At 39.4% G+C, this 13,266-nt stretch overlaps 1 protein-coding gene across 5 annotated transcripts in view; it reads left to right on the forward strand.

Annotated features, from left to right (window-relative positions):
• The window catches only part of SLIT3 (slit guidance ligand 3), a 938,430-nt gene that overhangs the window by 693,413 nt on the left and 231,751 nt on the right, over positions 1 to 13,266 (forward strand). For all 5 annotated transcript variants that reach the window (XM_019534858.1, XM_019534861.1, XM_019534859.1 and 2 more), the window contains 2 exons: positions 5,421 to 5,564; positions 8,717 to 8,880. In XM_019534858.1, coding sequence (XP_019390403.1) covers positions 5,421 to 5,564; positions 8,717 to 8,880 — 308 coding nt within the window. The remainder of the gene's footprint in view (positions 1 to 5,420; positions 5,565 to 8,716; positions 8,881 to 13,266) is intronic.

A 13,266-nucleotide genomic window follows, 5' to 3' on the forward strand; every position in this document is an offset into this window, starting at 1 on the left:
GCATTCATTCCTGCCTGTGGCAGGGGGTCAGGCTAGATGATCTGTTCAGGTCCCTCCTGACCCTAGCTACTATGAAACTATGTCAGGTTCATCTGGTTAGATTTTTGTATAGGTTTTAGAACAAATACTATGTGATCATGTAATTAAAGACAGTATCATCATAATGCAAATGTACAAGGGATGTATGTACAAGCAAGTCTGATTCTGCTAGTTCATAATTTTAAGTGCTTGATTTTGCAACCATAACAGTGTTTTTATGTAATGTGTGTTCATTCTCTGCACAGGAGTGAATACAAAGCTTCTGTATGCAATGTGGTCAGTTTTACAAGAGGCAAGGGATGTTTAGTACTAGGTCCTCTCCATAGGATAAATTGGATCTGTACAGGACAACCTTTTCCACTAAAATCAGGTTTCTCTACCTGTGAAGCTGTATTTAATAGCAGATGCTTTGATGAGGTCTTATACAACCAAGATCTTTTAAATCATTTTTGTTGAACAGCAAATGCCATATTAATAATTTCCTAATTCTAGCACTAAGAACTGAGGACCTAATTGCAGCTAAACGACAACTAGCAAAAGACACAAAGAGCATTTTACATTGCCTTTTCCCTACTTTATAACTGGCCTACAGACTTGTCAAAGTCAATCATTCAGTGAGCTTCTCAGTAAATTAGTATCATTCTTCTCTATCTCTTTTTGTGTGGTTCTTTTGTGGACCGGTTAAGTGGGCTCTGAAGCATGCGCTTCTATCTTAGTTTTACTTGAGGTTAGAGAACTTCTTTTAAGATACTTTCTTTCCTGTGTTGATACTCCCACTTCTCATGCTACGGTTGCTGTAGTGCATGCACTGGTTCAGGGCTTGTTTTAAATCTGTACAAGTTAATGGAAGAAAATCATTTCATTCATTAATACAGAGCTCCTAATGCAGAAAATCAGTAAAGTGTGGCATGCATGAGGATGGAGAAGTATCTTAATTTATATAAAAAAGATCATTTTAGCTAATAGAGTCAAAAGCTGACATCAGAGTGTTTTTTGAGATGATCAGATAAACGACAATCATTGTCATATTGCACAAATGAAGAGAACATTTGCACAGCTATGGGAGTCCCATATCAGCATCAACTTCATAGTGATTTAGCAGAACTCAGTGGCAGCAAGCATGGAAGTTTTATAGAGGGCTATTAGAGAGATTCCAAGAGAGCCAGAGGAGTGTCAGAAAGCACAGTACAGAGGCTCCAAATTTGTGTCTGAAGGCAAATTAGTTCCCTATTACAAAGAAAAGGGGCTCACCTATATTGCTGTAATCCCAATTGGCCTCTGCATTGTGGTAGAATTCCATACAAGCGTAACTGACAGTGAATGTTACGTTAAAGAAGGAAAATGGTAAGTGGAGAAGTTAGGCAAGGATAGAGAAGAGTTCAAAAGAATAAGTGCATACTTGGAAGAGTAGTTTGAAACTTAAATTCAACCTATATTACACTACCTACTATAAAGTATTGACCTGTGTTTTATAAAGAGACCATCATGAAAGAGAAAGACATACTGTGTGAGACCTCAGAAATCATGGAGATTGCTTTGTCTTGGATGTATGAAAGACCATAAGAAAAAGGTCTTATAGGTGATATAAGTGCCTGCTGTTGAAACAAAGTCTCAACAGGTCTAATATGCTGGAGAAATTATTCAGGTACCTTAATGTGAGAATTATCTTCATGTTGGGTAATGTGGCTAGAGTCAAATAACATCTTGGATTTTGTTCCACGTAACTGCCAGCCACAGAACTCTAAGCTGCTGAGGGTCAGACTGGTCTTGTTTTCTGAGACAAAGATCTTGATTTCATAAAATACTCTAAGTTCTTTGTTCATTCAAGAACTGACTGCATTTATCCTTCAGTTACTTCTGTTAGACCTTCTCCCATCCCCCAGGCCAAGTAGTCTGCATCAGGAAGAAAATCCAGGTGAATTAATATTGATTTTTTTTTCTCAGTTAAATGGGAGAGCTGTGTTCTGACATATTATTGCACCAAAGATCTATACACTATAAATCTCTGAGAAAAGAACCCACCATTTCCAGGTATTGCAACCAAGTATTTTGTAACAAAACTTCTGTAGCTTCTCAGTTGCCAATATCATGACAACACCAAAATAAAATTGGGAGTATTGAGTAATGATGAGTGTGTTCCATATGAAAAGCTTCATACAGCTGAAAGATAAGATGGCATTAAGCATGCACTGCCAAGCACACTTTGCTGAAATAAAAGAGCAACAAGGCCTGCTTCTAAATTGCCTATTTTTCTCATCTGTCGGACAGTGCTCAGCTGTGTTAGTTGTGAGACTCTAGTTGGATTCAGACTCCCCTATTGCCCTCTCTCAGTCTATTTAACAAATAAGAAAGTCATTGATTAGTGCATTGTATTTTAGCAGGCTCTGATCATTTAGAAGTTTTGCAGATAACTTTGATAGATCCTTTAAGTTAAACAGAAATATCAATTTCATATAGGTTGGATGCCAAATACTAGGGTTGGAGTTTTGTTGTAGCTCTCATGATCCACAAAATGTAAGAGAGGCAAATGTTCTTTTGTGATAGCTTTTATTGGACCATTGTATAGCTGGGAGAAAAGTTTGGCAAGCTTTTGAGCACAAAGCACTAAGACCCAAAGAAAATTCTACTGAATCATTTCTATATAGATAGACATCTGTTTGAAAAATAGAAAGCTGTCATATTCTTAGAAAAAATAAGTATGTGGAAAAAAACTTAGACTAAGACACCCTGAGGTTTTGAAGGTTCTGTATCAATTTGAAAACTAGAAGAATTTTTTTTAAAGAAGGTACTGATTGGTACTGACTACCATGATTTTATATGTAAGCCATGGTCTGGAATCTGGCTCAGGATAAGAGAGAGGAATGTCTGAGGACAGATGAGCAGGCAGTCTCACTCCAGTTCTAATAGAAAAGCATCTATTTACACACAGTGGACAATGATGACATGGATGAGCTTCTGTTTGGCAGTCACAGAAGGGAGGCCAGGGACTGAATGGAAATAAAGACTTATTATGCTAGTACTGATGGAGATTGTCCCTATGTGTTAGAGTTGATGGATGGTGAAGAAAGCTTAGCTGGATGATGTGAGGATGCTTACAGAGCTGTTGTCCACACTGCATTGATGTTATGGATAAAAGGACTAAAATTCTGATTATTTTGCAGCCTGTGTAGGGTATAAATGGGAGAGGGAAATCAGATGCTTTTTCCACAATATTTTCCTTGCACGTCTACACAGGAACCTGACATAATTAAAGAAAGAAGCTGTCATTCTAACATGGGATCTGTGTATGAATCCTAGCTGTCTTTATTTCCACTGCTGTTTGGTCCTCTCCACCCCTGCCCCACAAATGCAGCTAGTAACTTAAAGCCAGATATTTTACTAAGAAAATGCTTGTTGTAGACTGAAAGCAGTAACAGTGAAACTTAATAAACATAATGTTAATCTTATATTTGTTTGGTAATGAATATATTCTCAATATTCATGCTACACACAGCCAGGCAGAGAAGAGTGGCACCCTAGAAACTAGCCAATTAGTCTTCAAGTTGCCATACTGCCCTGTGTTCTGCCTGACTTGAGACTAAAATGGGTAACTACCTCTCTTTACTCATGTGTTGTTTCGGAGTTTCATGTATTCCACACTCCAATTGAAATAGCTATGCCAGCAATATTTTGTAATGGAAACCTAACCGACCACAACAAACACTAAGTGAGCTTGACTCTCCCCACAGGAGGTGGCTATGTTTTGCAGCAAGGGGTTTAGTTCCAAGCATGGGTTGCTTCCAAACTGACCTTTGCTATTGCCACTGGAGCTGGAGCCAGAGTCTCCGGCACCATCACTGCTCCCTGCCGCAGTGCCACCATCACTGCCGCTTCCCATCCAAGTAAAGACCCACACAATAGAAATGCCACCAAAACTCTATAGTTCTGCAGACCAAATAAAGTGACTCTGTGGGCCAGGTCTGGCCTACAAGCCATAAGTTGCCAACCCCTGCATAATATAGACTTTAATTCCAGATCCTATTATCCTAGCTTTCTATTTCTCAAGAGAGACTCCAATCTTTTTTATTGTCTCAGTGGGGTTAACTATTAGGGGTGTGCAAAACAGGCCCTATTCAATTCAGATTTGGATTCAGCCTCAACTGGGGACAGTGATTTGATTCGTTGATTCAGATCACTGTCCCTGATTTGATCTGGCCAGATCTGAAGATTCAGTGCTGATTCAGAGAATCAGTGATTGGGTCATAGGCACAGTTTTAAATGGCTTTTTCTACATACCTCGAGGTACCAGTGTGGCTTGTGAACACTGCAGTGCTGGGGCAGATGCAGTGTCCCACAGGAGTGCGGGGAGGGGGTCCTTGCGTGCTCTGCGGTGTACCTGCAAATGTACTGAAAGTACTTCTGGTCTACTTATGGGTCCACTGCTGAGTGTGCTGGGGGGCCCCTGCACCCTCCTGGCTTATAGGCCATGGGGGGACCCCAGTTGCCACCCCCCCAGACCTAGGAGGCACCAGTCACCAAGCTTCTGGTCTGCTTCTGGTCCACTTCCAGGTCTGCTGCTGAATGTGCTGGAGAGCCCCCCCCACTTTCCTGTGGGACACTCCATCTCCCCAGTATCACAGCATTCACGAGCCACCTGGTGCCTTGAGGTATGTAGAAAAAACATTTAAAACTGTCTATATCCAAATCGCCAAATCTTTCTGAATCTCTCCAAATCGATTCGGAGATTTCCAAATCAATTTGGAGGGATTAAAGGGTCTCCTGATCGTATTTGGATTTGAAGATTCGGCCACTAAATCGGGCCAAATCTCTGCTGAATCAAATCAGGGACCAAAGCTTCACAGAGCCCTATTAACTACCCCATTACCACACTGAAGTGTTAGAACTTCAGAAGCTTCACATGGGGTTTTAACAACTACGGAGGGACTCGGTTAAAAGAAGTGCCTTGTCATCTTTTTTTAGTGAACTTCATGTACAAAAGGTATTGTATGGAGTGAGGATGCTATTTGCTTCTCTCTCGCTCCCTCTCACGTGCTCTCTTTCTCTTGGTGGGGTGTTATATAACATGATGTGGGCAAAAACCTTTCCCTGGGACCTAAATAATTGTATGGAATTCTGTAGAGATTGTGTGGACAGTATTTGCACAAAACATCTTGGTAAATATTTTTAGTTATCTAGTGCCATAAATTTTAGTATGATCCTGGATTTGATGATTTGTTTCTTTCTTTTTCTTGCCTTTAAGGTAGCAGGCAAACCAAAGCCCTTATACTTGAAAAGACTTGTTTTCACTGTTTTTGTATTTTTGAGGTTAACCCCAAAGTTCAGCCTCTCTTTATTTGGTAATTACAAGATTAATGAATTATAAACCTTTCCTCTGCTTTCAGGCTTCTCAATGCCAATAAGATCAACTGCCTGAGGGTAAACACGTTCCAAGGTCTGCATAATCTCAACCTGTTATCTCTTTATGACAACAAACTACAGACCATCAGTAAAGGGCTCTTTGCACCTCTCCGATCGATCGAGACTCTGTGAGTATACAGGCAACTGACAGCTCCCCCTTTTCCCCAAAGATTTTCCTTGTCTTTGTAGACACTTTTCATCTGGCATTAAGACAATTCTTAAGAAACCCAAGGCCAGTAGCTTCTCATTTGTGTCAGAAATAAAAGATACAAAAACCAGTAAAATACAGAATTGATTCACTACTGCCAAATACTACTGGGTTCTGTCTTCCTTTCTATCATATAAATGTCCTAAGTGTATTAAATTATATAAATGTTTCATTCAGGGACATTTAGTGGTTTTCTATAAGAAGGGCTGTAAATATATGCATTTAACTATGCACAATATATGCACTGCAGACTACCTGCATTCTAAAATATTGCATAATGGTTTTTTATAAGCTAATGTATTCAATATTTATCCTATGGAAGGCTAACATAAGCTGTACAACTTGTGAGTGTGGAAAATATATTTAAATGGACTTTCCAGGTATGGAGTAACTTCGTATCACTGCCAGTCATTAATCCTTCTCCCCATGTAAAAAGATTAATTTTTAATATATATCTATCAGTTATTTTATTTGAGTCTTTGACCATTAGCACATAAAGCATTAGGACTGTGAGAGGGGTCACAAACCCCTTAGTTTTCCTAAATGCAAAACAGATATTTTGTAGGAGAGCTCTGACAACTTGCACAAAAAAGGTAACACTCCTCTACAGTACAGTGGTGGTCACATTTACAAAAGGTTGCTGCACGTGCACGCATGTGTGTGTATACATATATCTACATTGCAACACTGAAAATGCATTTTGTGTATGCATCTGCTCACCTAAAAACCTAAAGTACAATGATTATTTCTAGCAATAGGCCTCAAGGAACCATAAGCATAAACATAATTTGTCTCTAATAAATGGCCATCATTTTTGTTCCAAGCTGTGGAGACTTTAATATAAACATTTAAACAATATGTATATGCATGTGTCGGTTTTATATCTCTAGAAAGCAAATGCATATACATAAACAGGAGAGAGAATTTAATATAAAGAAGTTTACTAATATGACTCTGCAGCAAATAGGAGAGGTGCATACAATCCAGTGATCTAAGTAAATTAGATTTAATGAATCTGATAAATTTTAAGCTACAAAAAATTGCCTCCCAGATTTTGTGACTCTTTAAACAATTATTAAGTCTTTTAGGACTCCTATAAACATGTAGCAAGGCTGCTCTGATGTGCTGTAAATCCAGCATATCAGAGCAGACTCGATTAACCAAGTCTTCTGGAGTGTGGAAATTAACGCGTTCCAGCAGCCTCCAGTATCAGGTGTTCTGGCATCTTCGTGTTGAAAAATGGTGGTGGGGCGCTTTAAACTAAAGTTTGTATAATGAGTTTTAGTTCAAAGCATCCCACCACCCTTTTTCAGTGTGGGGACGCTGATACATGTAATGCTTAGGTGCTTTTAATTAGCATGATTCACTAATTAAGGCACCTCTCCCCCTCCCCTGGCCACCTCCTGGAGCATGTCTATAACAACCCTTAGAAGGGGTTATTCAGCTGTCATTGCATCCCAATGAGGCCATCTTCTATCACATTTCAGGTCATTTTCATGGTGTTGGTATTCTAGGTGACTGCAACTTTCTGTCTTTTTAAAGCACTGAGCAGGTCCTATTTCCTGGTCATAGTGTGTGCTCTGCTTAGCTTTTGGAATTTCCAAAACCCATGTAAGGCTTACTCCACGTCCTCAATGCAGCAACAATATTTACTTTTTTAAGCTATTTCCGTCAAGCATTTCTTTTTCTCCCCATTCTTCATACCAGTTTGCTTTTGCTCCCTCTGGCTGCCACAACCCTGTGATGTTTGTTTCATTAAACTGCAGTTCCTAAAAATACCTGGCAATAGAAAACAATGTAAGTTTAGTATGGGTGGAATATGAGATGAAAACCTAAAACCATACATACATAAAAACTTAGGACTCTTCAGAAGAATTTCCTCCCATCTGCTTAGAAATAGCGCTTTTCCATACTCTGTTCCCCCATCAGACTCCTTGACATTTTGTCCTTCACCCTGTGAAGAAAATAGGAATTTTGCCATTGATTTCAGTAGAAGCAGCAGCTTGTTCAGAGAAAGCCCTGAAACCTCGTTTACTTTCTGTTTTGCTGAGACCAACACCAAGGAAAGACAACAACAGAAACTTTGGGTTTAATTCTGGGAGCCTGAAGGGAAGAGTGGGGGGTTTCTACCTACAATACCTATAAATGATCCAGGGGACCGCTAGCTTCTATTCTATTCCATCCAGGAAGAGCACAGACCAACTGCAGATGCTTCCTCAGCCTAATGAAGGATGTTTGTACCCAAAAGCTTGCAAAGAAGAATTTTCCCAATTATTTTAGTTAGTCTAATAAAAAATTTATCCAGAGAACCTTGTCTGCCTATGTCCTTGACAAGCATGGCTACAACCTATACCCCTGGAACCAGGGGACTTTTATCACTTGAGTTTGTATGTCTGGGAAAAAAGGCCTCGCTATAACTTGAATTTTGAATTGGACTGGTGAATTTCACAAGGACTTTGGTGAAATATAAACTCATGGCCTCTTTTGCATGATCAGCCTGTCTTGAAAAGTAAAAAATTTCAGGTCCAGAAGGAAAGAGATGCCAGAAAATTTCTATTGGCATATGCCAATATAAATTTTACTCTTGGGAGAGAACCTCCTTCATTTGTGGCTTTACCTGCTTATTCAAGGCCTTCTCCTTTACTTATTCATATTTTGATCCCTAAGAAGCTGAGCTGGTCAGTAAAACTTCTTTTTAAACAAGGACACAAAGTATTCTCTAAAGTCAGGTGTTTCTAAAAAGATGCATTTCTATTAGAGTACATCATGTCAGACTTTCAAGAGAAAACACTGGCCTTTGTAGACAGAAGGTCTGTGTCCTTTAAAGCAGGCTTTGCTATATTAATTTTTGTTTCCTCTGAGAGAGGACTTGCAGCAGGCTTAATGAGCTACGAAATACGATAGCTCACAGAATTTCTTCCATTCATGTGTAGCTCCATGTGGCTTCCGCTAGGCCTCGGTTTTTGGAAGCTTATTCAATTACTCTACTCTTCAGGTTTGCGTTTGTGAAAAACAATGATGGAATACAGTGTCACAGGTCACTTCTGATTAAACATCCCATCCTTCTTGCAGACATTTAGCTCAGAATCCATTTGTGTGCGACTGCCATTTGAAGTGGCTGGCTGATTACCTGAAGAATAATCCGATAGAAACCAGCGGCGCTCGATGCAGCAATCCGCGTCGCCTTGCCAACAAACGAATCGGTCAGATCAAGAGCCACAAGTTCCGCTGCTCAGGTAATTCATTTATCTAGGCTGTACTGCACTTTCAATTCAGAAATAAGCAGGTCCAGAGAGCCTGCTAATCAAATCTGCAGGACAGTGTTTGCTATAATGGATATTATGGAGCATCTTTTAAAATTAAATTTGGGAAATTCAGTTAGTGCTCCAGAAAACTGATTACCTGATGGATTAAAAAAAGAGCTCAGTCTGTAGCTTGGCTTCCTTCTGTGTCTCTCTCTTTCTTTAGTCTTTGATATTTAACTTAAAAAATGCTGGATTATAAAATGTGTAAGAAAAGCTGTGAAAGATGTAGATGAATCAGTGGATGTATTGGATGTGTATTGGGCAAAAATCCTAGGGTCCTTGTTCAGGCAGAACTTCCATTAACTTCAGTGGGAGCTTTGCTTGAATAAATAGTAAAACTAAAATCCAAATAAACTAATGTACAAACAAGGAGAATAACTTTAATGATGAGACCCTGTAAAACTGGCAGTGGACAGCTGTACCCAGGGGCATGGGGTGTATAGCCAGAGAGACTGAACCATATGAATAAGTCTTTGCCCTCTATAACCAATTTCTGCACACTAAATCCTGATGTTAGTGCTTATTCATTCAGTCAGCCCTGCTGTTGAAGTCACTTGGATTTCTGCCCTTTGTAACAAAACTGCCCTAAAGGTTTTGTCCTGAGATGTTGTTATGTACTGTGTGTAAAACTAATTGATGATCCTGAAAATAACCTGGAAAATGAGCATACCTAGCTTACCTCTTCCCCCTGCATCTCTTCATAATCTATACTATTAGTTAATTCCTTTCTCCAGATACTAACAAAGGGACATTAATTGCCTTGTGCAGCATATATTAGCAGATTCTGCTTGTTGGTGTGAGAGCTGAGCTGACTGTGTATGTTTCAGAATTACTGTACTTCTGGTATGCCACGGTAGCAGACAGGTTTTCAGTGTAAGAAAATCTGTTACTATATACTGAGAAGAAAAATGACTGTCATTGATGGAATACCACACAGTACTTTCTATAAAAATTACTATCATTTTTGCCTTTTTTCCCCTGAAAAACCACCGTGATTAATTGTGCTCCTAGTGGTACAAGATTGATGGCACTAGACACAGATGCAGCATGAGACTGAATGGCTGCAGCCCAAAACAAGCCATGGTGCTTTGTGTGTCTCAGCAAGCAATATGCTCAGATAAGCTATTCTTTAAGAGCAAAATAGAATAAAGATAACTTCATTTGCAATCAGACTGTCTTGTAAACAGTTGTTAAAGTCTTCAAGCAATTTTTGCTATGGGCTGAAGTCATGCAATTTAGTTCCACTCTGTAAACATGGGATGTTTTAAGTTGGGGATCAGGTTTAGGCTCCTTAATGGTACTATAGCAATAAGTCAGTAATTTTCATCTTTAAAGAAATTTGAAATAAGAATGGAAAAGTATGGCTCAGTTATTTAGAAAACAATGCATGATCTATACCTAATCTGCCATTGTTGTTTTGATCTGTCTTTATTAATAGGAACGAGCAATGAACGTGGTTTTATACATATAGGAACATGCATCTTCTGCATAGTGATATACCCCATAGGAAAAAATTGATACAAATTGTGAAGGGAAGTAACACCAATTCACAAAGGGTACTGAAAAGAATGTTTTGTATGGGTTCTTCTCTTGAGCTCTTTTTCAAATCTTGTTTCTTCAGTCCTTCTGTTTCTGCCCTTACTTCCCTACTTTAGAATATCAGACATACCTGAAAAAGGCATAGAAGTCTAGCTTTCTTGGTAAGTGGCTAAGGGGAAGAAGGCATGGATTGTGCAGATTCAAAATAAGAGTTTAAGCTGACTGAAAGCTAGTACAATTGAAAAGCTCAAGAGATTTGTCCCTGTTTGTAAAATCTCCAAATGGCCATAAGCATCATAGATCTGTACTCATTATGCCTTTATTTAAAATATAGAGAGAGTTTTTGCAAGTTCATCCCTTCTGCAGATTTGATGAATCATTGCTTGTAAGCTGATCCACAGTACCTTCAAGCTGGCAGCACCTGTACCTAACCTGCTCAACTTCCTCCTTCATTAATTTTTATTGTTTCAGACTGACTATGGTGCAGAAAAATATAATTTTCCACTTTCTTCCCTTTGAGGAATATAGTTTCATCCTGGGCTTAACCCAATACATCTTCATGCGGCAAGATCAAAAAGTATGAGACCTTGTGTGGATAAAGCAAAAAACATTGGCATGCAATGCATCTCCTTTCCTAGGTACAGTCCTGCATCATCTTACGAATGTGGTGAGAATACTTAGTGGCCTCCCCATATATTTTCGCTGATTCAGTGATCCTTGCCATGGCTCTCTCACACATCTTTTACTTAGTGAGGGAAAAGAAAAGTTGTTTCTGTTGTAATTCTACAATTATACTTTCTTGCTCAGAGATAACGCAAGTAAGGTCATATGGAGTTACTGGTATTTTCATTCCATTTATTTAAGTCCTTTAGCACACTTTAAAGGTCAGCACATGAGCTTATCCATGGGGGAAAAATGGTAAAAATATTAATAGTTCTTTTTGGCAGCTGGTGTGGAGGAAATCCCTGATATTGTACTCAGCTGGCTGGATCTGAATCCTGAGATGTGTAGAGAATGCCCAACCCTGAGGTCTGTGGGAGTTACAGGTGTCAATATTGTTTAAGATCACACCCATGATTAATCCTCCTTCAGTGCACTTAGTACTTCTCCAACCAAGCAAGAAATGGTCTTGTCTATTTTAGATAATCCACTAAACCTAATCTTGAAGCAGAACAGATATTTTTTTCTTTTCGTTTGAATTCTCCAGGACTTTAAAAAAAGGGTGTTTTCAGGAGGGTTATGAGTGGAAAAACTGATGTAATTTGGCATCAGGGGCAAGGGGATTAATTGGGGAAGGAGAGATTTAAAGGGGGTGGTGGGAGGACTCCAAGCATAAAGTTGACCTGGAAGAAGAAGTAGGTGAAAGGGAGGATAACTGAGTTGTTAACAGGGAAGGGGAGGGAAGAGTTTGGCAGGAAAAGTAACATGTTGAAATTTTTCCAGTTTCGGAGTTCAGTGGTATCAGGGTATCATATGGAGAAGTTCAGGCAGACAGAAGAGCACAACAGTAATCTTAGATAGTTAAAATGGCATACAGTGCAGGAAAGAATTTATGGCAGCTTTTTTTTTGACCTAGTACTTTGTTCTTTTCCCTGCCCCTCCACTGCCATCAAACACCACCAGGCAGGACCCTAACCTGAAAACAGTTAGGAATGGTTAGGGAAGAGGATTCTGTGCATGTGGTAACAGGTAGGTAATGCACCTATTTCCTTTTAAGAGGAAGATTGTAGAGGTATTGTGCCATGAAATGAAGGGACACAAAGAAACCAAGACTAGTAGATATACTGCCTGCTAGGTTTGTAATTTTAAATTTTGCTGCATATTAATTTCTCCCTTCTTGATATGCATAGAAACCATTTGCTCCACACCCTCCACAACTGTGAAGTATGGAGCTGCAAATCAGGAACTAGATGAATGGGGCAGCCAGAGAAGTGCACTCTAATGTACTGTTTTCAGTAGGAGCAATAAGGGAGCATGATGATGAGTTTTCTTTTCTTAGCAGCATCTGCCTACTATCCACTGAGGATCCAGTAGGACTTGCTACTTCCCTTAGTAGTGATGGAGGATAGAGGAAAGCTCTTCTGTCTTGTAGTGTTCGATTACGTGAACTACGCTGCAGTTTTGTTTTCTGAAGCAGCCCTGGTCTTTAGGGGACTGAGAAGGTATCCAGCAGCAGATTGTGATGTCTCTGTAGTAGCTCATTGTCACTTCAGGAGCTGGTAAAATCCTTGATTACTGTGTGACACTGATATATACAATAGCTGTTGCACAGAGTTGTCACCTGCATTCACAACTCTTGTTCTCTCTCTGGTAGATTTGTGTTTGTCGCCTTTTTTTGTACATTTGAAAACTGATGAAAGTCCCACCTGTCCTGCTCCCACAAAGTGGTGTTGGTGATAGTCAAAGCATATTTATCTCTAAACATTTCATATCACAGAAGCTTTACTCTCTTACCCTGTGGAAATACAAATTTGTTTCCCAACAGGAGCCCTAAGAACTAAACCTGTCCCCTTCTTCCATTGGGCACATGTTCTAACTCCCCGATTTTAATTAGGTGTAAGATACAAGATAGTTCTGTAGAAAACAAACAATAGTGAACAAAAGGAGGAGGACAATGGACCATCTGCCAACATAACTCTCTCCCTCCCAGATTCTGCCTCTCAGTAATTCAATCCAAACTGAAGGCAGCAGCTCTGATACAGATGTGGAAAATGGAGTTAGAAGCTACTTCATATTTAGGGATAGTTTAATATCTCCTGTGTACAAGAGTTATCCCCT

This window comes from Crocodylus porosus, unplaced genomic scaffold (assembly GCF_001723895.1).
Source record: "Crocodylus porosus isolate Cpor-Errol unplaced genomic scaffold, CroPor_comp1, whole genome shotgun sequence".
NCBI classification, from domain to species: domain Eukaryota; kingdom Metazoa; phylum Chordata; order Crocodylia; family Crocodylidae; genus Crocodylus; species Crocodylus porosus.